General features: G+C 39.9%; 1 protein-coding gene across 2 annotated transcripts in view; it reads left to right on the forward strand.

The window, feature by feature from the left end:
* Positions 1–26905, forward strand: part of LOC109044352 (ras-like GTP-binding protein RhoL) — a 56808-nt gene that overhangs the window by 21131 nt on the left and 8772 nt on the right. For both annotated transcript variants that reach the window (XM_072297912.1, XM_019062055.2), the window contains 3 exons: positions 22261–22474; positions 23734–23848; positions 24567–24684. In XM_072297912.1, coding sequence (XP_072154013.1) covers positions 22275–22474; positions 23734–23848; positions 24567–24684 — 433 coding nt within the window. In that variant the 5' untranslated portion in view covers positions 22261–22274. The remainder of the gene's footprint in view (positions 1–22260; positions 22475–23733; positions 23849–24566; positions 24685–26905) is intronic.

Raw genomic sequence — 26905 nt, forward strand, 5'->3', positions numbered from 1 at the left:
CGTAATGATTTTTGTCTGAAATTTACAGTTTTTAGCGAGTAAAATAGGAACTTTTAAGGAATAATCAGGGTTTTCTTCCAAGACAAAAGATGTACGATTTCAGCAACATTGCAATGCTCCTGGTTCCTTTTTGCAAAATGCAATCCAAGTGGTCTTGCACATATGCACACGATCGTCGATTTTGTGACTCACAAGCAAACGAAAACTAAAATACTAAAGAAATTTGAAAAGAAAAAAAGAAGAAAAAAACGGTGTGACGAGTGGGGAATTCATGATATGAAGGGGCGCAAATGAACCTTGAGTCGGCGATGGTCTAGGAATCCATGCGACAGAGAGCTCATCATTCCTCTGAGACCTGGCGAAACCACCCATGACTTCTCCTCAACGTTCCCTGACCTTCTAAAATCGTATTCTTTGAAGTGTATGTATGAAAAACTCCGTTCAATGGTCGGCCATAAATAATGTCAACCACCGAAGAGGAAGAGAAATCGTGGAGTGTCTGTCGAAGGTGGTGTCAAACTAACCTGAAGCAAATCTGAAAACGCCCGTAAATTTGAGGGCCGTCAACGTTGTAATACATTTAAAAAATGCATTTTTAGAAAAATTGACGATGTTGCAATACATATCAGTAGGTAATGCTTTGCTTCGCATCGGCACAATAGGCAACGTTGGAGTTAAGTTTAGATGTGAGAGAAACAATCAAAGCTTCACTTCCGTACTGTTGCATGCGACTGCAGATACTGAACGGATATAACTATAACGCCTGAATGCAACTATTCGGGCTCCAAGGATGTCCGTGTTGCATACACACGGAAATTAAGGAGTTTGAACTTCAGACACGAACCGCATCGCCAGCGGCGCTTGGTGGAACGAGTCAATGAGAGGAGTTGGACGAAATGTGGAAACATTAAAATGCCATTACGGAATGTAGATGTTTTAAAGGTGATTCCGTTAATTTTCTGGTAAAATTTCCTTCAAAAAGCACCCTTTACAATTTATATTGTGAAACAAATTAACATTTAAAAGTATATTTTCATTCGAAAATTCCATACTTAATTTCTCTATCAGACTTGTTTTATTTGCCGGATTTCATTTTCAGTATAGAAACGGGACAATTTAATGCTCTCTTCGATTAGAATTTTACCGTCCAAGTAAATTTCTTCGTACCCGCTTGAGATTGCTGAAACATGAGATTCCTACCTCTCAAAAACATTACTATTGGCTGCAGCCATAATCTCTAATTGAGAAATTCCAAATATTGGCTCTAGCGCTTCGTCAAGCCTAAATGAAGTGACATAAGGTGAACTTAAAACAAACGCGGCAGCTCGCAAAAGCATGACGTCATGAAGCGTAATTGAAGCGCGGTATGTAAACAGCTTTGTTCCTACAAGAGTGACAGGGCTGAACGAAAGTATGCGACGATGAGTAGCCGGCTTCATCTGAAATCATCACTGTACGATTTGACTTCAAGTCTTAGCAAGTTTTTCGTACGTATGAACAAGTTTTTGGGTTCATTTGCGGTTAGTCGTGCATATTCGCAAGTACCAATTCAATGAAGGTTTTTTTCAAAATTTCGAAGTTTTTTCTCCACGTAAATTAATGTGATATAATTAATTTAAGATAACATTGCTTTACTCCAATATTTCTTATGATATGTTAGATAACAAATCTGGTTTTAAAATCACTCGCTTACGTAACTTAACTGTATCAGTTAGTGCACATCTACTGCTGGTATAGTTATAGGATTCCTGGGTATAGGTATATTTTATTTTTTTGGCTTTTAAATCATCTTACTTTTAAGCTTGTTTTTCGGCTCAATTATATTATTTTCAAAATTAATGGGTTTTTTTTTATTATAACATTGACCATCACTGTGCCTTCAAAAAAATGGTTGCCAAATTTCCCGCAAATACATCAATTACTTTTTCGAACCTTCCACATTAAATTAAAAAATCTACATATATGAATTTAAAAATGATCTAAAGTTGAAATCTCCCATAGTCCTTTCAAATTTTCGATGTTCCATGACACATACTCTCGTCCGATAGGTACGTAGATATCCATAACATTGCACATCACGGCAACAGAGTGTCAGTATGAGGTAATTATACGGAGCAGTTGCAGTGTAAACGGTTCGTTGCTCTGAAAATTATTTCAAATATTTTTTCCTCGGGAAACGTGGGTTTATATCATCACGTGGTCAGTTGTTTGCAACAACAAACCAAGTACAATCTTGCATGAGCCTTGCAATGCCGAAAAGCACATTGTCTTGAGACCTCATGCGCGGATGTAGTAGACTTTTCATTGCGGAAATCCGTCCGCAACTGCAATTATAGTGCAGTTCTGCAGTTTGTCACAATCACGGTAGTTATGATCAAGACACTGAATAATGTCAGAAACTTGAAACATTTTCTCAGACTCCCTGAATTGACCGTTTTCACGCCGTTGATGCCGCATAGTTTTTCCGTGATTTCTCACAGATTGGTTACCTTTGAGTAAAAAATACATATTTTTTGGCTTGGCCTCGGATACAAGTAATATGAAGTCAGCCCCTGGTGGCAGACCTCCCGCAAGTCAAAACCAAATTGTTCGAGAAAATGTCCGGAATCCTCCGGAATATTCTTCAAAATCTTCCATGAAAATTCTCGATTTGCAAATCTTCCGGTAGAAGGAGATGATGTGGGACTTTAAGAAGGAAAAAAACCACGATTATCCCTCGTGGGATATTTGAAGAGGGGGAAACAACATGTCGACTCTATTTTGTACTTGTTCTTAATTCAGGGGCCAGTCACACGAGTGGTTGACCCGCTGCAGGATGACGCAAGCTTTCCGTCCTGATTCTTCCGTCGAGTCGGCCGGCGTCGGCGTCGGCGTCGCGCGCGTCGAGTCATCCTCATCTGACGGAAGAAGTGACCGCTCTCGTTAGCGACAAATGAAGTTGTTAGAACAGAGGTTCACCGTCTTCGCGCCACTCTCCCCGCGCCTCCCCTCCGCGTGGTCAATTGCTTGTCCGGGCTTCTGCGCGAATCAGAGTTGACACCTCCGATCATTAGGACGTCCACTCTGAGCTCATCAATTGTCGACGCTTCTAGTCAAGAATTCATCCGTAGCCAAACCGTTCACTTAAAACAAAAAATCCTCCAAGCCCAAAAGGTATACTGCCGTGCTAAGGAAGAACGCCGTATGAACATTCGATAGTTGCCAAATTTTCTTCGATAAAATTTTTATTTTTGAGGAAAGTTATCGATACTTTTCCTCGAAATTTTCAGAAACCTCAGATGAAATTGCGAACACAAATGACTAAAAAATTGGAAGGAAAATATTCATAAGTTTACTGGGAAATTCGTGTTTTATCAAAGGAAATTTGGCAACACCTGAATGCTCATTCGGCGTTTTTCCTTAGCACGGTAGTATATAGCTCGAGACGTTTTGTTTGTGCATGCATACATATGAGCCGCTTTTGTTACGCTCTCCTGCGCTCTGCGACACTTAACCGCAACGAACTCCCATCCTGCCAAAGCCCTATAGAGGGCTGGCATTCCCTAATTTTTCGTTCAAGTAGCCACTAGTGCTCCGATTTGATGGTCCTAAAGCAATCAGTAACGGAAGACATATTTTCTACAAGCTTTGGATCCTACCGCACCGGGCTCTCACTGGAAAAAAAAAACACATTGGATCTAGAGTCCAGACTCTTAAAAACATCGACAAGAAAAAGTACTCTTGATTCAATCAGAATCTAGCTTAAATCAAGAATCAAGCCTCTTAATTTAAGCGGATTTCGTTTTGATTCAAGCAAAAATCCGATTTTATCAAGAGTATTTTTTCTTGTCAATGTTTTCAAGAGTCTGGACTCTAGATCCAATGTGCTTTTTTTTCCAGTACTGGATTAACCGTAGGTTGATTTACAATTCTCACCAGACTTTCATGTAACTCAGAGCAAAGAAACTGTAAAAATATGTTGATATGCGCTCTCGAATTTTTCCTGAAGTGGTCATGAAACGACTTTGTCGCATTCGTCGTCCTCATATCAGAGAAGGTAGGGGCCGCAGGCCGCATTTTAGGACGGCAACGTTGTTATTTCTTTAAACAATCAAAGCAATATTTGATAAAGTTAATATGTCGTGATAAAAATCAGTAATTGTTTACTTCATCCGCACACTGGGCAACGTTGGAATTAAGTTATGGTGTAAGAGAAACACGCTAACGCCCTCAGATAGAGTCGCATGCGACGAACACAGAGCGAATTTCATTGAGGCGCGTAGATACAACTATTCGAACTCTACGGATGGCCGTGTTGCATACGCACGGAAGCGAAGGCGTTTTGACTGTCCGGGCACTCACCTCTTCACCCACGGCCGCTGCGCACAGAGGGCCAGGAATCGAATTTAGCTGGACAAAAGTCCATTTTGGCTTGTCCAGAAAATTCGAAAATAGACACCACTGAGCGATGAGGTATATCATGGAGTATCTGTACATCACTGGGTTTGGGGGTCTTATCACTAATAAGACTGCGATGCCAAGATTTTCCCGAGCGCGCGTGGTGTGTTTATTTATCCTATATGCTGGCTTGGTTCAACGCTCATCCAAAAGGTTATGTTCCACAAACCTTCGAGTGTTTCCCAACATAACGAGTGTTTTACCAAGTTAGATTAACATGTTTTCATTTTACTTTAAGGTATTTTTATCAATTTTGTGCATTGTATAGTCTGGTACACAAAATTAAAAACTGGGCACGAAAATGTCCTAATTTTTAGGTTTAAAGTGGTCTGCAATTTTCTGTAAAGATCTGTAAGGTTACGGACCGCTACCATGTGGTTCAGTACATCCTAAACATCTAAATTTTCATTGGTTCATTTGCTTTTTCTTGCTTTACCGTGAGTTATGAATTTTTTTGTGACGCAAGATCGAGGATTTTATGCTAATTTCTTATATTAGATCACTCACGTGCCAGGCATTGGCGATTCTTGCATGTTGGCATCAATGCTCTTTCTCATTGTAAATACACTAACGAAAATCGATTCTAGGTTAGGATTTTCGATATATATCGATTCTATCGTAGATGTGTTCATATGGATGAAGGACAGTGTTGCCAAATTGCAAGCATGTCGTACAATGGCGCTATCCTACGCTAATCTACTTATATTGTTATTATAGATGTCCATACAATTGCTGCCCGACTTCTGGGGTTAAATTATGACTGATTCTGAATAAAATTTTCTAATTCAAGGTTTTATTCCGGCTTTGCCTCTCTATCTTCTAATTTCTGGCAAAAGAAGTGCATTCTTTAAAACAATATTTTCATTGGTTCCGCCAAAAAATACGCGACAAGCAGACGACTCCTGAATTTTCTGGACATGTCTGGAGAGTTCAAATGGTCAATTTTGTGTAAGAACACACTCCGAAATTTTAGAATTTCTTTGGTCTACTCGCAATTTTTCGCAATTTTCTGAGCAATGAGTTTTTTCGTTGGGCGAGATGAGTTGATAGATTCAATACTATAATTACGCTGAAAAATACGCGACATGCAGACGACTCCTGAATTTTCTGGACATGTCGGAAGGGTTCAAATTGTCAATTTTAAGTAAAAGCACACTCAGAAATTTGAGAATTTCTTTGGTTCACTTGCAGTTTTCGGCAGTTTTCTAGGCTATGAATATTTTCGTTGGGCGAGATGAGATGCAATGCTAATTCTGCTGAAAAATACGCGACATATATTCCCACATATTACCCAAAGATAAATCATCACTTTTCAAATTTTTTAAATTTTAAACTGAAAAATGTTGAACAAAGAAAGCAAAACTGTAATTTACTCACTAAAATAACCCTCAGAAACCAATTTCTTCACACAAAACAATCTCAGGTACCTCTGAAGATTTGAGTGAAAAATTGCTATTAATTACCCGTTGATAAAGCAATTTTTTTAAATAATTCTCATCAAAAACTTCAAAATTTCTTTAAAGAAACCCAAAATATGGATTCAGCGATCTAAATTACCCTAAAAACATACATTCTCTCATATTAGTAAGTTCAGGCGCCTCTGAGGACTTTTGACCGGCTAAACTTGGCTGCTGGCCCTCCGTGCTGCGCGGCCCCAACGGCAGACTTTACTGTGAGGATCCAAAATGGCAAAATGCCTTCCATTCTTTGTTCATACTAAAAAGATATCTACCAGACAGGAATAGTTGCATACGGGCGTAGGATGTAAGTATCTTATGTAGTTCTGTTTTGATATCGCAAAGTGCAAAGCATGATTTATAGAGCATCTATTCATGGCTAAGAGATGTCTTTGAAGTATATAAGAAAAATTAATGGTAGTCTGTCATTTTAGATCTTCGAAGTAAAGCCCGTAGCACGATAAAACGAGCCTTTCCGAGAGGAGAGGCTTGATATTTTCTACTAAACTCGTCAATGTTGTTGTTAATTAAACAGTTCACTCTGAAATTTTTAGTGATTTTTCCTCATCGATTCAAAAAAACACACCGACAATTTCAAAGCTATGTTTCAGTTACAGACATTTCATAAATTACATAATGTTCTACGGGAAGGGGAGGGGGTCGAAGAGAGCTTCACGCCATTTTGTTTTTACGCGTTAAAGGACAGGATTCATCACGAGGGAGGTCGATAAATCAGTAATTCTACTATACGTATTTTATGAACGGTCCCTTATTATTTTTTTCGAATCACTAACAATCGAAGATTTTTGAGCATTGCAATGAAGATACACGTTTTCGACTTTTGCCATTGATATTATACTACGTGATAGAGATAACTTTCGATTGTTACGGTTTTATCAGTAAGATCATGATCGCGTCTTACTTTTTTGCGTGTCGACTGAACCGAAGGAGGCGGGCATTTTACGGCGGCGCCAGGACCGGGCGCGAGATCTGTCAACTTGGACCCATTCAAAGCAAAAGGAACTACACCCATCGTGACATGAACCCTGTCATGCATATATTCTTATGGATCTCAGGGCTCATGTCAAAATCCATATACTTCCATTTGATTTAAATACGTCCAATTGACCTCCGCCCACGCGCTCCAGGCTGACGCGGACGGCGCTACGAAGGCATCGGTCATTCCTTGCCGCTTCCGCTCAAGTGGGCGCCGCATTCTTGCTCAATCGAACGACCCGTCCGGAAAAAGGACGCAAGTCCCGCAGGATTCCCGCTATACTTACGCTTTTCTTCAAAGGAGGCGTTCAATTAAGCCCGGAGTGTGCAGATTCGCGGGTACACGCTGCGTGAACCTAAAATGGCGCGAGCGGGCGATCGAGGCAGGATGTCATTGCCGTCGTCGTCCCTCTAATGAGCAAAAAGGCTTTGTGCCATTCTCATGGACCGCCGCGCGCGTAAAAATAGCGTGCAACTCCTGTCGTTGCTCCGGCGGTGGCAGGACTCCGCACTTTCCAAATTAACTGACTGTTTCCTGTCACAAAAGAGAGTTAATCAACCCCCCTCCCCCCCCCAACCCTCCTGGGGGTGGAGTGCGTGACCTATGACTATGCACTGAGAAAAAAAGATCGGTCGAAGGAACCGTAAGTACGATGTCCTGTATTGGTCGTAATACTCACTTCATGCAACCGTACTCTTTGATTTGGAAACCGTATCCTTGGTTCATCCAACCATGCGTCTACGTGGGGTTTGGTTTGATTTGGAAGCTCTGTTGCATGAACCAGAGAAGCGGTTCCTAGAACCAAAAGTAAGTTTCCTAGAGCGAAGAGTGCAGCTCCTGGAGCCAAGAGTGCGGTTCCTAGAGCCAAGAGTACGGTACTTTGAACGGATCATACGGAAGATAAGTGCGATCATTGGCGGATCTAGCAAATTGACAACATTGTTTTTCTTGGTTTAAAATGGAAATGTATCGATTCTCGGAGGGACCAAACTCCGACAAGAATCGATTATTTAACATGGGTTTAAATGAAGGAAATCCCGTGTCGCTAAATTTCTGGATCCGCCTCAGAGAACAATGTCTGTCTGACGTTACTGGAATATGGAATTGGTGACAGTATGTGAAGGCACAGTGCTCGAAAGATACAGAGCTGATTTAAAACCGCTCTACGAGACTGTTGGTTGGAGCTGTTAACTGCCGGAATACGAAAACTGCAGGAGACTCGTAGGCAATGAAGGTAAAGTTTGTCAACGAGCAAATTTGTTCATTGACAGTGGCGCGTTGGCAGGAGCCCGCGGCTTTTTCGCGCCTGGCGTGTGCCTATAGCCTGCTCGCCGGGACTGGTGCGATGTCCCGTTCGATTTGTATAATTAGCTGGCATGCTCGTCTGATGTGTCTCCAGCTATGAGACTACTAGAACTCTCCATCCACGCAGACCTTGAAACAATCGAGAGACATCGACGGCTGCGCAGTCATCTCTCCACCACGTTGCAAAATCGAACGATTTTAAAAGAAAAATCTATCGATTCCGGCTAAGAGGGTTAGTCAGAAAGTGTCATGAAGTTGAGAAAAATTTTGACATGTTTCGGCCAAATCTCTCTAAGGAAAGAGGATATGACGGTTATTCGGAGGAAAGCCAGTTTTTCGCTCTTTAGACGTAAGGGCGTATCTCAATTTTCGCATGGAAAGTTTAAAATCCACTCCTTTTTTCACTGCTATGCCGACGTCATTTTTGTTTGACCCCTTCCTCTCCCTGTTTGTCACTTATATATCACTAACCTCCAGATGCCCCCCCCCCCTGGGTGGGTGACGTAATATATGGAGGGAGGAACTCCAAAAATTTCCCTAGAAACTTAAAAACTCACCAAAATGAGGAAAGAAATGAACAGAAAGAATGATCTTCACTTTAATAAGTTTTATTAAAAAAAATTTGTCTGATTAAATTTAAGTCGTGTTTCCCAATTTCGAGAATTCCGCAATTTCCGATTAATCGCGATACCTCGCGTTAAAATATCGCGGATAATCGAGATTCTACCCAACCGCGCTTTTTGCTAAGTTTCTAGTCTTGTTTACTTTCGTGACGTCAGTAGGTTTGAGTCCCCAACGGGCCATTACTTCTTGTATATTTTCTCTACGCCTCGAGCCGTTGTCGGTGGCTGCAAATATGAGCCATGTAGAAAGTGGTTTGACGGACGGACGGACAGCCGCGAGGAATTCCTTTGCGTCAGCGCCTGGGTCTCGGTCTCAGTGCGCTGCGGTTGATGGCGTTTACCACAACAGAGCTTGGACGAGGAATGTCCTAGTCCTCGCGTCCGCGACTAACGGAACGCCAGGATGTGCTCTAGCCGTGCAACATCAAGACATCAACTGCCCGTGTGACACCGGCCGCGACAATTAACACATCTGCCATCACCGCAGCTCCTTGAGTCGAGGAAGAAGCTATTAGAGAAGGCTCAAGTGTTACCTGATGCGCGGAAGGGGGGCTCAGAGCTTACGGTATAGTGGATTACAAGGGTGAAGGGGGTACACTGGAAAAAAAGTTTGGTTGAATTGAGTCGCTCCTCTGACGTAAGTGTGGATTTATACAGTGTGTTCTAAAAGTTCAGCCCCCTTCTCCCTCTAAAATTTAAACCGTTCAAGATACAGAACAAGAAACTTAGGGAATGTTTTTGATCTCAAAGGGTACCATCTCCTGGGGGTGTCAAAATTTTCCCCCCCTCCCCGGTGATGGTACCCTTTGAGATCAGAAACATTCCCAAAGTTTCGTTTTTTTTTTTTTTATCTCGAACGATTTAAAAGTTAGAGGGGAAGGTACTTTTTAAACACCCTGTGTGTAAAACGGGGCTCACATGGAACATACATACGCCCTTAAATCAGAGGTGTGACGATGAATTTTGATGGTTTGATGAACAAAGCGAAAAAAAAATCGTTGCTCTTTAAATGCTCATAGTGGATAACGGGTTCAATCTACTTTCCTATTCGTAGTTACAGCATTATTTTCGTAGGAACAATAAACTACAAAAACCCTCAAAAACATTTTCGGGCAAAAAATCCGGTCGAGGAAATTGACGTGTTACATCTTATTAACCAAAAACATTCCCTTTCACCCCTCCAAGAAGGTTGATAAAACTAAGTAAGTAACTATGAGATGACAAAAAACCTCTCTTAAATTCTCAGGGTCCACCAAGGCCACATATGTCCAAAAACTTACTCCTTATGGTTTAAAAAAAAGAAACAAAAAATAATCCCTCAACAATAAGAAAATTTTAAAAAAAACCGATTTTGTGGTTCACAGATATGTACATAAATCCTTCGAATGAACTTGAAATCAAAAAATCGGTCGAGAAAATTTAAATGAATTTTCTCCTTCAATTATGAGTTCCGCAACAAGCACGACTCGCTTGAAGCTTTCCATACACGAGCCGCAAGAAACTAATTTCTTCTTTCTTACCTACTGAATGTGAGGAGAGCGGGAACATTTACTTTTTCCTTCATTTATACAGGATGCAACAAGCATGACTCTTGCGTTTGCAGAAACCCTTTCATTAAGGAGATCGCGAGAGCCTTTACCGCGTTCATTTCCAAAAGGGATTACTCCAGAATTTCACATTTTAATAATTTAAACGATTCATCTGTTCTTCTCTTCTCTCCTTCTGTCCATTGACAGAAATACAAAATTTTTCCGACTCACTGACGCGACCGGCTCGATGCTCTCAGTGAAACGGTGCCTTTTTATCCCTGACGCCAGCTTCAGTTTTACCAGTGGACCCATTTTACCACATAGGTACATTTCAGACTCTTTCGATTAACTTCGCTGAATCTAAATCATGGTTGCTTTTACTGTAAGCTTACCATATGATTTGGATGGTGAGAAGGCTAAAAGTTTTCGTTTACTTTTCCTTTTTTTCATTTTCACGAAATGGGTCCCATTTGACAAGAGGAGTTATTTAAAAAAATTTAATTAAGTTTCGATATAAGAAAACTCACACCCATGCTGTGATTTAAGTGTTATTCTTTTTTTTTTTTTTTTTTTTTTTTTTTTTTTTTTTTTTTTTTATATACTTTAGAGGTAATCCACACTTGTTTACGCATCGAGCCGGTCGCGTCAGTGAGTCGGAAAAATTTTGTATTTCTGTCAATGGACAGAAGGAGAGAAGAGAAGAACAGATGAATCGTTTAAATTATTAAAATGTGAAATTCTGGAGTAATCCCTTTTGGAAATGAACGCGGTAAAGGCTCTCGCGATCTCCTTAATGAAAGGGTTTCTGCAAACGCAAGAGTCATGCTTGTTGCATCCTGTATAAATGAAGGAAAAAGTAAATGTTCCCGCTCTCCTCACATTCAGTAGGTAAGAAAGAAGAAATTAGTTTCTTGCGGCTCGTGTATGGAAAGCTTCAAGCGAGTCGTGCTTGTTGCGGAACTCATAATTGAAGGAGAAAATTCATTTAAATTTTCTCGACCGATTTTTTGATTTCAAGTTCATTCGAAGGATTTATGTACATATCTGTGAACCACAAAATCGGTTTTTTTTAAAATTTTCTTATTGTTGAGGGATTATTTTTTGTTTCTTTTTTTTAAACCATAAGGAGTAAGTTTTTGGACATATGTGGCCTTGGTGGACCCTGAGAATTTAAGAGAGGTTTTTGTCATCTCATAGTTACTTACTTAGTTTTATCAACCTTCTTGGAGGGGTGAAAGGGAATGTTTTTGGTTAATAAGATGTAACACGTCAATTTCCTCGACCGGATTTTTTGCCCGAAAATGTTTTTGAGGGTTTTTGTAGTTTATATCAGCTCGTTTTTGAATGGAGAAAGGTGTGGCCATAAAATATTAAGTAGGTACTATTCGCTATTTGAAAATCCTGAATGAATGGAAAGTAAACAACAACATCTGCTAAAGCACTAACACATTCAGCGGAAATTTTAATAGCACCCACTGACTTGTGATCAGTCTGGAAATAGGTAGTTGAAAGTAGTGGGGCTACCTAAGGTAGTCAAATGTATCTGTACCTATTGGAAAGGCTCACAGGAAAAGGGTGACATGGGAGGGGGAGGGGTTAAATAGCTATAGAGTTGTCATTTACCTGCGTGAGAAAATTAATGGAAAAAGAGTATAACTTATTGTCATAGGCATTACACTGTAAGCTTATTCCAAGTTATAAAATAATTTTGCTCATTTGTTTCAACTACGCACATCATCCCTCTTAAGCGCACCTATGTTTGTATTAATGCTAGCGGCAAGTTTTTCGATACTGAATTTCATCACTCAGCAACCTATCAGATGATTATGGAAATTCATGAGAGCGTTGCCTTATAAATCATAGGTACTCCGTATGGAATGATGAATTATTCATGAAACAACCAGTGAATGAAGTAGTAGAGCACAAATTTTACCAAAATGAGGCTATTTGGTGTGGCATGACTTTAAACTAGCTAGGTATTTTCATGACTTTTGGGATTATTATTCTTTAGAGCATCCAAACATCCAAACTTTGTTCCTACAAACTCTAGGTGCACCATACTCTAAGGAGCATTGTAAAAGAAAAATTGTCGATGATTGCAATGAAATGAGAAATATTTTCATCTCCCCCGAATACTTAATTTCTCTTTGAAAATTTGGCAACAGGCATACTTATCGCATAAGATGATCTTCCTAACTTGAGGGTGCCAGCAGCCTGATTGTTGAAAATTTGTGTTTGAAAGGTAGACACAGATGACATTGGTTAAAAGGTGGAGCGTTATTGATCAACTATGTCTTATCGCAGCTTTATTGTGCCTTTGTCTGGTGGAATGGACAACATACTGTCAGAAACTTAAGAGATGCCTTTAGCTTGTCTAGGGTTCCACCCATCAGAGGCACGACAAAACAGCGACAAGACATAGCGCCGACCAATCACGTACTGCCTTTTGACCTATGTCATCTATGTCTACCCGAGAAACACACAATTTCGACAATCAGGCTGCAGGTTCTGACAATGAATACCTATTAAGAGAATTTCTCACTGACCTTATTAAGTAACGGCCATTGCAAAAAAATACCTGCGCATGCAATGAAATAGCTTACCTTTCTCTTGGATTAATTTCGAATAATATCGCTTCACCATAAAATTTGTCAAATCATATACTTGCCCACATAGGTAGTGCCTTAAGTTATTTTAAAAAATGCAAAAGCCACGGAGAAAGTATTTGGTCGTAATACAGGCATTTTAAGGATAAAATATTGAAAAATTTACCTCTTAGTTTCCTTGAGTTTTCAAGGTTCACTGACAGACATCAACCGAAACGGCAATCTCTTGATAAGAGCATTTAGTTAATATATGTAAGGTGATATGCGAGCTTTCCATTTCTTCTCATAAATGATACCAATTGATCTAATCACATTCAGCCTTGGACGATTAGCGGTGCAGAAACTAGGTAGGTCAATACTGAACTCCGCACACCTGATATTTTACGTGCACTGTTTCACTGGAGTAATTACATGCTGGGAGCTGAGCTTAGAAAGCACTCGCTAGGTCAAAATGGAATAATACTTCAGTAACACATCTATCTAGCAATAAGTATAAATAGCAATAAGTGGGTGCAAACATAACCTTATGACTCGATGTAAACAAACACTCAATACGTGAATGACACAGAGCGTGCACAGAGGCTCCCTCTAGCAAACTGGTCCTCATTTAAAACAGAGAACTGAGATTAAATATCCATTAAAAGGGTGGAGATTATCCCCTTACATAAGCAGCAAGAAAGAGGGGCGGCGATTTAAACAAAGCTTTCCATTCCGATTTAGGTGGGTATATCCTCTCACTTACTGGGGCTGATGCGATCAGGCAAGGCTCATAGACAAAGTAAGGATCATGAAGACATACTTCTGGCTGGATAAAAAGATAATTGTTAATATAATTGTACTCAGCCTTGATTGACACAATCGCACTTATTCCAATGGAACTGGGTAGGAACTGGCACCTACGTATATTACTACTGTAGTCCTCTTGACAGATAAGCAATTTATTCTGTTACGCTTTTGTATGGAGGAAGAATGGGCGCACCCATTTCACACGGTAATCGATGCAAGAAAATGAAGCCTTCATTGTGTTTTCATCATCAACTTATAAAATTATGAGAATAATACGAGTACATACCTTTCATTAAAGACCTTGTTACTATTGTTGGGCAAAATGATGTTTCTAACAACTCCTGACGCAAAATCAAAGAGACTCGGAAGAAACCAATTTGAGCAAATGCTCACAGTCAAAGATCTTTGATTGTGTGACATTAAGTTGATCTATGATTGAACTGTTCCGAAAAGGGATGGAATTGTGCCTCACATACTCAGGTTCGCAAGCCACGCGTAACAAGAACGGTAGAAGAGATAGGAGGATTCCAAGATAAATCATGAAGGAAACATGTTCTTAATGTAAATAACATACACTTCAGAGAAACATAATCACTCCAGAGCACATAGGTTGATGGCAAGATGTAGAGCGAATAAATTTCGGTCGAAGTTCAGTGACAGTCGCATGTGAAGGCCGAGGCTCATATTCCAGTAATTTTTAGACTTTAGTCACGAGCATGCATTCTGTGATGTAAATGCTGCTTCCTCTTTAGAGTTTGGCACAATTTCGGTGTAATTTCGTTAACGTAATTTACCTGAATTACATCTATCGCTTAGGTCAGGTACTGACATCAACAAGACGACATAACCTCACTTAAAAATTTGTCACATTTTCGTTCAATAAAATAAAGATACCACTTGAACATTTTAAGAGAAACTAAGGTAATAGAATATCGGGCTCCAGTAGAACACGTGAGACGTAATAATATGAGTATGTAAATATAGTAGTTAGCATCTACAAAGAATTAAACTCTTATCCAAATTAGGTAAATCTATTCACAACTAGTTAAAGTAAAGAGGTTGGTAACGACCGACCAGAAATCACTTGAGATTTTTAAGAAACCAATGAAGTAGTGTATCGGGATAAAAGTGGGCGTAATAATATAAGTGTGTAATATTAGTTAGGATCTAAAATGAATTGAACTTTTGAATTAAATCTGTTCATTATTCACAAATAAATACAGTAGATGGAGGTTGATAACGACGACAGGAATTTCGTTCCCGAAACTCGGACGAACCTGAACAGAATGAACCAATGGCGTTGAACCATTATATTACTGGTTTTTTTCTAAATTCAAAAATTATAGCTAAAATTTTGAAGGATGTAAGCGGATGCTGGATTATCCGTGAGATAAAGCGCTTTTTTATGTGGCAAAATGAAATCCTCACATCTTCACGGAGTGCCCTTTACATAGGCTCCATTACAATCTGCGGCCGGGTAAGCGAGAAATCTGTTGTTAAAGATGGTCATGACGGGCAGTTTAGTCGTATTTTCCGTAATTTCTCTTTTGGTTCACTAGGAATGTTAGAAAACTGTAAAAACCCATGGACACGGTAACATGACGATTCTTTAGGTACCCACTTTTATGGGTCTAAGGTTTACCGTTATCGCGGAGTTTGAGTGACTTTCTCAGGACCCTGGATTCTTGAAATTCAAATTTCCCGGCAAAGTAAAAAGTAAAATTTTCCTTGTTTTGGGTCATTAAGTGCTTATAACTTTTTGAAAACTCGATGGATCTTAATGAAACCCTTAAACGCCATCCGGCTAACTTAGCTGCGTCCATAGACACCAAGATCGTTGGAATCCGTGCCGCCGTTTGCTCTGAATTCCATTCTAAATCGAATCAATTTTCAGATTAAGGGAGTTGCCTGTGACTAAGAGTGTCGGCCACCCGTTTGTTATCGGGACTTTAGTAGGACGTCATTTTCCTCGACCGGGGGTGGCTACCGCCACTCTTGATAATTTCACGCCTCGGTAGCAATGCCGCTCCGGTCCGCATTGTCACCGAGAATGAAATTTCCGCATCCATGAAAGTAACATCAGGGCCGGATTAAGGGGGTGGCCACAATGGCCGCGGCCTATGGCGGCAAATCTATAGGGGGCGGCAAATTTTGCAATTTTTTTAAATGCAGGTATAAAAAAAATTCGGATTTAGAAAAAAAATTATAAACGAGAAAAGGCGACAAAATCTCTAATTTTCTGAGAGTATAGTAATTTCTACTTTTTTCGTCTTTCAGTGATATAAGAGGCAGCACCTTTAATTAGTCGAGTTAAGAGAGAAACCAAACACGCAATTTTGCCTGGAACGGCGCGACTTAGAGAGAAATGATAACGAGGACTTGAGATGAAAAGGAGAAGCCCTCAGCGCGGCGATCGGCATATAACACATATTAGCGCCTACAAGACTGCACGAATACTTCACGCATTCCATGAAACACAAAGCGGTCATTGCGAACAGCATGAAAGGGATAGCGCCTACGAGACTGCGTGAATACTTCACGCATTGCGTCAAACACAGTGCGGTCTGCGAGGCGCGGCTGCGGAAGTTAAAATCATTAATCCAAATTTATGTTTGTTCTTTCATAATTTTTTTGTTCATTTCTTATCAATGGAAGGTCTTGTCCACACAGAGATAGGTTTACGAAACTTAACTTTCGCGCAAAGTTCCGTGAACTTTTGCTAGTAGTGTTGACAGGGCTTTCCAAAAAAAATTTGTTCGACACTAGTAAACGCGTCTTATGCACCCCTCCCCCGCTGGCACGTTCATTTGACGGTTTTCATTGATGTTTCAAAACGAATGAGAAGGGGGCGGCAAAATACTAGCGGCCCATGGCATGGGCGGCAAGTAGGTAAATCCGGCCGTCGAGTAACATCGTAGCTACCGACTAGAAAAGTAGGTGGGACCTGGAATCCGCCACGAGCATTGTTGGAGCAACAATCCTTTTCCTTCGTGGGTACATATTGGCACGTATGGCCACTTTGCAATACTGCCATGCTAAGGAAGAACCGCCGTATGAACCTTCAGGCGTTGCCAAATTTCTTTTGATAAAACACGGATTTTCGAGAAAACTTATGATGATTTTTCTTCCAATTTTTTATATAATTTTGTTTGCAATTTCACTTGAAGCTCCTGAAAATTTCAAGGAAAGATATGCATGATTCCCGTAAAAATGAACATTCCATCGGAGGAAATCTGGCAACTCTCGAATGTTCATACGGCGTTCTTCCTTAACATGGCAGAGTAGGTGTGGTATTCATGACAGATTACGGGGATGTTACGATGACATGAATTTCGATCTTCGAAATGTCTGATCCTCGACCGATTTTTTAAGCTATAACACTATGATTTCCGCACAAGATTTTCAGAGTTTTTTTTGAAAAGGGCAAAGAAAAAGCACACACAATTTTATCCAAGAACGATGAACAGATATCCCTTGACAAGGTATTAAGTGACTTGAAATAAACATAACCGCAAATCGAGAAACGTGTTTTTATAGTTTGACCATCGCTACATTTTCCTCATTGAGACAATAAAAGCAACTCGTTGAACATTTTATTGGCCAACCGATGAATGTCGTCAATGTCGACGTATCGATAGTCGATCAGTGAAATGATTTTTATTGTGGTGTAGCGTTTAATTTAGAGGCACATTACCTCAAAGTTTAGTCAGATACTCTTTAGAGCATATCAATCTCTTGCACGAATTCAATTTTAAAAAAAAAAAAAAAAAAAAAAAAAAAAAAAAATCGAAGAAAACATTTAATGTGTTGTATTTATGCTAAAAAGAATTATGTGGAAATGAATTAATTGAAAGGAACTATCTGCATTAGATTTGCGTGTTACTGTCATTCCATTTGCTTTTATTCATTTTCAAATATAAACACGCACTGGAAAAAAAAACACATTTGGTCTAGAGTCCAGACTCTTGAAAACATTGACAAGAAAAAGGACTCTTGATTCAATCAGATTTAAGCTTAAATCAATAACCAAGCCTTTTGATTTGAGCGGATTTCCTTTTGATTTAAGCTTAAATCTGATTGAATCTAGAGTCCATTTTCTTGTCAATGTTTTCAAGAGTCTGGACTCTCGATCCTATGTGTTTTTTTTTTTCCAGTGCGACCAATTGATCAAAAATCGAAATAGGGAAAATCGAAAACACGGAACCAGGAACCATGGATTCTCCTGAAAAATACAAAGACCTATAAAATCAGAAACGGGACGCGTGGATCTGAATGTTGATGCCAGCTCGAACACCCACGACATTGACATCGATCTTCATTATGTGAGCATTGTTCAATGTTGGGTGCCCATTAGCTGATTATCATCATTGCATACCTAGGTGGACAATAGCAGCATACTGAATTTTATGACAGGTCCCTGCCCGCTAATCACGTGCCTGATGAGCCCGAGTGCCGGCTGCTCTTATGCAACCTCTTACAAATAAATCGTACTTGCTCTTGCAAACATGACCCGGCTGGGGAATTTCCCTAGTGCGAAACGAGCAACGCAATGTACATTTTGCACCTCTAAATGCAAATACAAATGAAGTGACGTTAGCTGCTCGAGCTGAAGCAACATAATTTTTGTAAGAAAATCTTGAATAAATCAATCGTTAAAATTACAAACACGGTAAAATTACCGTGCACTAAGGGAAAAAGATATTAGCACCAGAAACACTATAGAATTGCCAGAATTACGATAGAAAATATCTGGTGAGCTGTAACTATCGGGAAATTTGTCTTCCTCTCCGGAATATTCTGACAGGAAACCGTTCTGGAAAATAAGGTAAACGGTCCCTTCTTGTATTCTAAAAAGTATAGAACGTGCGCGAACAATCCTGCGCCGAAAAATCCCGCGCTGAACAATCCTGCGCCGAAAATTCCCGCGCTGAACAATCCTGCGCCGAATCACCCGCGTCGAAAAGTCCTGCGCCGAAACTCTCGCGCCGAAAAGTCCGGACACCGTAGTGTGCAATGGAGAACGTCTGAAAGTTCCAAAAATTAATGGAAGCGGAACAACTTTGACTCAAAAATAGGTCATTACCCAAGAACATCCTCCGTCTTCCCTCGCTGAACCTTTAGAAACTTATCATAACGTCGATCGACTTTCTAAGCGTTCTTGTCAGTTATTAGATGAATCGTAAAAAAAATCGTACACCGTATCGGCGACAAGCTGCACGAGACAAGTTTTTTGGGTCCTACACTCTGAGTCCGAATCGAGTCTGGAAGGGCGGAGGCGAACCGGATGCGCCATCATGGATGATCTCTGAATGACAAGTACCTAGCCGACTGGCGCATGGCGGGAGATCCCAGCTTACGTTGCCAGTTCTTGAATGTACAGGGCGATTCAGGATTGAGATCCAATATTTTAGGAATCAAACATTTTATCACTGGGGGGGGGGGGGGGGGGGGGCTGAAGCCTCCTGGTAGTCCTGGCAGCTGCCCCGGAGGGCGCTTATCGCACAAAACCCACACTGGAAAACAAAAAAAAAACATAATGGATCCAGAGTCCAGACTCTTGAAAACATTGACAAGAAAAAAGACTCTTGATTCAATCAGATTTAAGCTTGAATCAGAAGGAAATCCGCTCAAATTAAGAGGCTTGGTTCTTGATTTAAGTTTAAATCTGATTGATGAATCAAGAGTATTTTTTCTTGTCGACGTTTTTAAGAGTCTGGACTCTAGAACCAATGTGTTTTTTTTTTTCCAGTGCACTCCTGAATATAAAGGGTGATTCAGGATTTAGATTTAATATTTCGAGAATCGAATATTTTATTACTAGGGGGCAAAGCCCGCGGTCCTGGCTTCTGCCCCATTTTTTTTTTTTTTTTTTTTTTTTTATTTATTATTTTTTTTTTTTTTTATATGGAAAAATTCCTGACTTGTGAGTGACTTTAATATTTTACTAATTTGAAAGCCCGCTTCGGAGGCTTCGGTTGTTATTAATCAATTTAAATAGAACGGGCTCATCTCTTTAGAACGAACTAAGGCAAAAGAATTCAAGCCGGCTAAGGAGGCGTATCTGCCCAGAGGCGGATCCAGCAATTTGGCAACATCGGATTTCCTCCATCTAAACCTACGATAAATAATCGATTCATGTCGGAGCACCTGGTCCCTCCAAGAATCGATACGTTTCCATAGGTTTAAATGGAAAAAAGACAATCTAGCCAATTTGCTGGATCCGCCAATGTATCTGCCAAGCCAATGACTGATTGGCCTTATGACCAGTCTGGACCTGAAAGCGAGCGGGTTCATTTAGGGACTAATACCCGTCGATAGCCGAAAAGCATAGACTTTGGCCCAGCGGAACGTCAGAAGAACTGTGACAAGAAATGGAAATTTTTGGTCGTAGAGCTTATAATAATGGTATGAATTAAATAAAATCTATCACACAAGCCGAACCGAGTGGACGCTTTTCAGTTCTGAGCACTAAACTTTCAGTCGAACGAATCGACCTCTTCAGTCGCCAGACTCAATTTCGATGCGATAAAGTGACCAGAAGTCTTAATCGAAGTCAACCGAGCCAAAAACACTTCGGTCCATACGGAACATCCTCCATACACTGAGGAAAATTATGGTTATGTACCGTATTAGTGGTTAGTGGTGTTCAATATGCACTCTTAATTAGTAGTGGCCATAACCAATAATAGTGATATTTTTACTGGAGCAATCGTAATTTTACAAGTGTGCGGTAGTAAAATTACCACCTAATGGTAAAAATATCTCTATTATTGATAAAATCAACTACTAATTAAGAGTTCATATTGAACACCACTAATACGGTAATTATAACCATAATTTTTTCTCACTGTATGAACTAAAGTTTTTGGCTCGTTGAAGTTTTAGAATCGACTCGCTCCCAGGCCGATCTGAATGGATGCTTTACCTCCTGCGAGATTCTAAATCATATATTTTCATGACGAGTTGTCAACAACGGAAAGTGCTTTTAGTTTTGTCTGTGAGTCTGCAATCCGACCGCATGTTCCAAAGGTTGCAGGCGCAAGCAGGCGCTCAGTTCTTCAATCCGTCGGAAAAGCGTGAGTGAGGATTACTCAGAATGCAATAAGTACTGGAACTCAAAACAATGCATCCATAACAAGACTCACTCAGTTAGAATTTTAGTTAAACCTCCATTACAGATTGTTTCAGCGGTGTTTCGTGGGACGGGTTAGTTGCGGATACTGAATTTCGACCTGAACTTTGACATTAGAGAGAGCTTGAAATATCGACCCAGGCCCAAATTTTTTTGACAGATAACTTTCATTTCTGGACGGCTGCGAGGTAGTTTTTATCTTATTTATTTGATGGCTGATAAATGGTTCGCGTCGATGGTTGAGAGGTGCAAAAGGGTCTAATTTACCATAAAAAAACCAGCCTCCAAACTATCCAAAAAAATTAATGTAGAGACTTCGATTAGTGGTGAAGGGTGATTTATTAGTTCTCGATGATTTCTTATTGGATGTTATGGTAAAGAATCGATTATCAAAGTGTTAGTCGCAAACAGCTTAAAGGTCAATCCTCTTCCATACGCTTGAATGACATATCTATCGATTTATCGCAAAGGACGTTAAGTCACCAATTTTCATTTATAGGGCTACCTAAAAGTAGATATAATCCGGAATCAGTATCCGGTATCAGTGTAATCCTTCTCGCTTCATGGTGTTAGATAAGAGGGATGCTTAGCAGACTTTCCAGCAAGCAAGTCCCCCATTTTAAAAAATTGGCTTTGCAAACCACGGGCTGATTATTGTAATTGATAGACAAAGCTATCGACAAAGAAGACAAAAGTATGGTATGGAGGGATCCCATTGCTGGAAGCAGATGGTTGCAATGGACAAATGAGGTAAGTAATAGACAAAGTAACGGTAACCTAGGAGAGACCCTCTCTAGGTAGTCCATTATTTTTTCCTTAGCCTACGGGAACCGCCCATTTCAACCAATAGGAGCGCTCCATAATTCCTATGTCTTCTTTGTCGATCGCTTTGTCTATCAATTTCAATAATCAGCCCGCTGGTCAGCCGGACATTCTGCAGTAATAGATAGGTGAGGAAAATGCTTATTGATCTTCACTCACAAGTGTTGATCTCCCAAAGTGATATTTTCCCTTTATCCGTTTGATTTGCTAGGACGGCTAGTGCGGGCCCCTTAAATATTTTAATGAGGCCGGTTGACTCCTTAAACTACAAATTTCGAAACGTGACAAGTTCGGTTTGGTTTGAAATTTTCGAGTGTTTTTCAGGTGAAAATGTATGCACAGCATCTTCGTATGTAGGGGTATTAGTATATCGATTTTGATTTTTTCAGACCACATGGTGGATGACCATATTGTTGGCAATTTTTAAACGGGTTTTTGCGATTGTTTCTAACTTTATCAAGAAATTTGTAATTATTATCCTGCGCGGAATTATACCTAAACAATTTTAGAATGCAACTTTTATCCTTTTAAAGAGTTTGATCAAATGTGTTATTTTTTCTTTGCAGCGTAACGGAGCAAGATGACCCGAGATGCGGATTTCAAAAGGAGGAGCAAAGAGAAAAACGGAAGTATAACGAGAGGCTCGAACCACAAACTGAATGGAACCAGCAAAAGTCAGTCGCTTAAAATCACAACCGTCGGCGATGGAATGGTCGGCAAAACATGTATGCTCTTCACATACTCCAAGCACCAGTTTCCTCACGATTACATTCCCACCGTGTAAGTATCTAGGATCTTTCTGTTCTCGCTGTCTGAACAATTAGAATCTGATCTATTTATGAGTATCTTAGGGATGAATGCTGGGAGTCATTTCTGCGATTCTGTCGAAAAATTTAGAGGAAACACAAATAAAGCGATAGGGGAAGGATTTAACTGGGCATTGCGCCTTCAATTTTGGAGGTTGGCCAGAAAGCATACTCCGTGCAGCAATCGGTTTCGTTTCAAGATCCATGCCCTAGCTGTTTTGTCTGCCAATCTTCTATAATAGTAAATTATGACAAACTTCACTTGAAGATACTGCATCTAGCATCTTTTCATTGAATTTCTTGATGGTGAGAGGTGTATATTATGAAGATCACAACTTACTCCTACCATAATTTGGGAAGGTAGTGCTTCTCCACCGTGTGTGCCAGAAACCCTAGCATCTTTTCATTGAATTTCTTGATGGTGAGAGGTGTATATAATGAAGATCACAACTTACTCCCACCATAATTTGGGAAGGTAGTGCTTCTCCACCGTGTGTGCCAGAAACCCGAATGCATATCAGCTGATGCATCTGAAGGAGATTGAATATTAATTTGATGGAGAAGATGAGAGTTACGAAGTTTATTTTATTGTGTTTTAAATGTCATGAGAGGCGATCGCATGGCTGATAATAAAAGTCCTAGGCACGACCTTATAATTTTATCGTGCACTAAAAAGAAATGAAAAAACAGGACCATGTTAACTTGGGCTTGAAATTTGGATGAGAAATCATATCCATCGCCAAAGCGCAAAACCATGTATCATCGTTTGCGACATTGCAGACTTCCTGCCATACGTTTTTTTTTTTTTTTTTTTTTTTTGAAAGCTAGTTAACTTAACTTTTGATTTTTCTTCTTTATTAGCACGGTATTCTGCCCAAGAACTGCGGCCATTTTCCCGTGGACAATCGTATTTATTTCACCTCACTAGAAAAAAAAAAAAATAGTTTGGATCTAGAGTCCAGACTCTTAGAAACATTGACAAGAAAAAAAACTCTTAATTCAATCGGACTTTTTGTTTGAATCAAAAGGAAATCCGCCTAAATCAAGAGGCTCGGCTCTTCGATTCAAGGAAAAATCGTATTGAATCAAGAGTATTTTTTCTTGTCAATGTTATTAAGAGTCTGGACTCTAGATCCGAGCAACTTTTTTTCCAGTGAACTCGTTATTTTTGTCTTTTCTACCGCGGCTACACTTCTTTTTACCAGAATATTTTTTACGATCCTCGTGTTGCAGATTTGATAACTTTTCCGACAAGCTCGAAGTAGATGGCCAGGAGTATGACATAGTATTATGGGACACAGCGGGGCAGGAGGACTATGAGCGGTTGAGGCCGCTATCTTATCCTGGAGTGAGTGCGTTTTCCGTTCTCTTTTATTTTAGCTCATTTTCATGAATCTGGCCCGGATGTTGAATCGCGATTATGAGCTGCACTGCGTAACAATTCTTGAGCACGCAGCGAAAAAAAAGATAGGATAAAGTTTTTTAGAAAAAGAATAAATAGAAGTTACATTTATGAAGCCTATCCTGTTGAAAAATTATCATCTTTCAAGAAAATAAAATACTTTTTTAGACCTTTTTAGGAATAAAAATGGTGCCCCCGTTAAAAACGAGCATATTGATAACAGATACCAAGTTGAGATCATATTACATTGTTACCAACACGATTCGTCTCAGACAATTCGTCGGTGTCAATATGTTGATAACATGGTTGCAACAATGCAACACGGTATGTACACTTAGTATGAAAGAGACCACTATGAAATCAGTAAGTAGGTATGTTACTGTGTTGGTCCCATTGTGGAAACATACTGATCTTTAATTCAGCACTCGTAAAATATGAGCACCTTGTTTGCAAAAACATGGCACTATGCCCCACTCATCAACATAGTTGTTAACTGTCACCTTTGAACTACGACGATTTTTTGATGAAACATTAAAAATAAAAGTTGAAACCCACCTTCGAAAAGTTGAATAATGACTATTTATGAAACTTTTACACGATAATACATAAAATACCATGGCGAATTTCTTTTTCATTAACTTACTTATTTTATTTTTCTCTTCAGACGAACTGTTTCATCCTATGTTTCTCAATTGGAGCTAGGAGTTCTTTTGAAAACGTCCTGAGTAAATGGTATCCAGAAATCAAAAATAAGTGTCCAAATGTACCCATTATATTAGTTGGTAAGTATATTTTTATTTTTTTTTTCACGCAATAAAAATCAATATATCTGATCATGTGAGATAAGCTGATTTAATCAGAGATTTCAGAAGCGCGTAAGATTCGTATAGAGTATGGCCTTTCAAAAAATGGCAGCCTTGTGTACTAGCGAGGTAGGTATACAAGTTTACCGCAAATTATGCCCAAAGACTATTGCCAATCGAATTTTAATTTTTGTTCCAACCAAAATTAGATGCAAATAGGTTATGTTTTGTAATGTTTTCAATTCTGTGCTTTATCTACGAGTTCAGAAGAAAAAATTATTTGAGAGCAGACAATGAGATGCCTTCATTGCCAGCGAACGCAACAAACGCTACTTCAATGTTATGGCCAGGCGCTCGGCGCGGCACGGCGCGTGACGCATAGCGTGGTGTAATATAAAAAGTAGGCAGTAAATGCTCACACAAATCGACACATGCAACATGTAGAAGGAAAATGTTGCTCATGCATCTCCAAAACCCTAAACTTTCTGGAAAATGTTTGGCTCAAATTACTTCTTCGTCGTATTTTATCCACAAAAATTGGATGTTCGAATAAGGTACCAGTAAGCTAAGCTTGATCAATTTCCATCAACATTTTTATTTTATGAAGAGAAAAATTTCTCTTAGTGCTTAGAAAGATGGTCTGAAAAATAACAATCTCCTATAGTTCGCAGAAAAAGATCTCTCTGAGAAAATGCTCGAGTCGTGGAGGAGTCCATACCAGAGCTTGACCCTCTCACTTCCTCCAGGAAAACTCCTCGCACTCAGGAACATAAACTCTTAAGACAATAAACATTACCTTTATTGTGAGGAGGATGTTTTGTGAAATCAAACGGATTCATCATTAGCAAAAAGGTGTCATCGTAGGGAAGTTTTTGTCGGCACAGCCAAAATTTCCATGCGTTTCCGTGCGTTTCTGATAAACTCGGTACAAATGGATTAAATTTTGTGATAAGGAACCACTATCTTTGACTCTCCCATAAACCCAAAAACTTGGGTAAAGAGACTCCGGGCAAGTCACCATCCTCTTGCCAAAAACCTCCAAAAGCTCTTCTTTGTTCCCCTCTTCAGTGGAAAAAGAAAATATCACACTACGACAGTTTCCATTTCTGTCATAGAGTACCCCAAGCGGACCAAAGAACGGAACTCTTAGTCGTTTACACATTTACGTATTTAACAAAATCTCCAGGAGGTCACAGACAGGCTGGCAGCCCCTCATTGGACCAAAACGCACACCGTACCATTTTTTCCTTGTAGGTATGTGCCTCCAAAGTACATGAAATGACTCCTTGAGGGGCGGGCAAGTTTGATTGAAATTCACGTTGTCCTCTGAAAATGAGCTAAAATTTTTACCTTGAAGAAGAAGAAAATCGAGTTATCATTTTCTTCCATACACGGTAGGTATGCCTATGAGGTATGAGAGGCACCAGGAACGCCTTCCAAAATTATTGATGCAACCCGCACGACTCCGAAGTCAGCGGAAACTTTCTTGAAGCGTCTCCTAAGATTTTCCCTACGCAATAATCCCCTTCAAAAATGAATGATGCAACAAGCGCGTCCTGTTTGACCACGAAAGCTCCTCAGATGAGAAGTCTTTTGGTCTGGTCAGAAAAATATTCGAACTTTATTTTTCATCTTCTCTTCTCATTTCCCGCATTGACGGAGGCGACATTTTTTGGAAAGCATGACGCGCCCGGCCCAATGCTCTCACTGAGGATCAACCTGTAGATAGACTACTAAAAATATTTAGGAAACAGATGTTCGGGCTCACTGAGAATGAGGCCAATTTCCGAACTGATAGTACGGGATCAGAATGGAAAAAGTCAATTATGACTACGAGGAGGCTTTGTACACTTCCAAATAAACAGTGCCGTCTTTGTTGTACAAGTATTCCTGAACGATCATTCATAATGGAAGGTCATATTCTATTCGCACTTTTTTTTACGCATTGGGCCGGGCGCGTCATGCTTTCCAAAAAATGTCGCCTCCGTCAATGCGGGAAATGAGAAGAGAAGATGAAAAATAAAGTTCGAATATTTTTCTGACCAGACCAAAAGACTTCTCATCTGAGGAGCTTTCGTGGTCAAACAGGACGCGCTTGTTGCATCATTCATTTTTGAAGGGGATTATTGCGTAGGGAAAATCTTAGGAGACGCTTCAAGAAAGTTTCCGCTGACTTCGGAGTCGTGCGGGTTGCATCAAT

Source organism: Bemisia tabaci, chromosome 3, assembly GCF_918797505.1.
Source record: "Bemisia tabaci chromosome 3, PGI_BMITA_v3".
NCBI lineage: Eukaryota > Metazoa > Arthropoda > Insecta > Hemiptera > Aleyrodidae > Bemisia > Bemisia tabaci.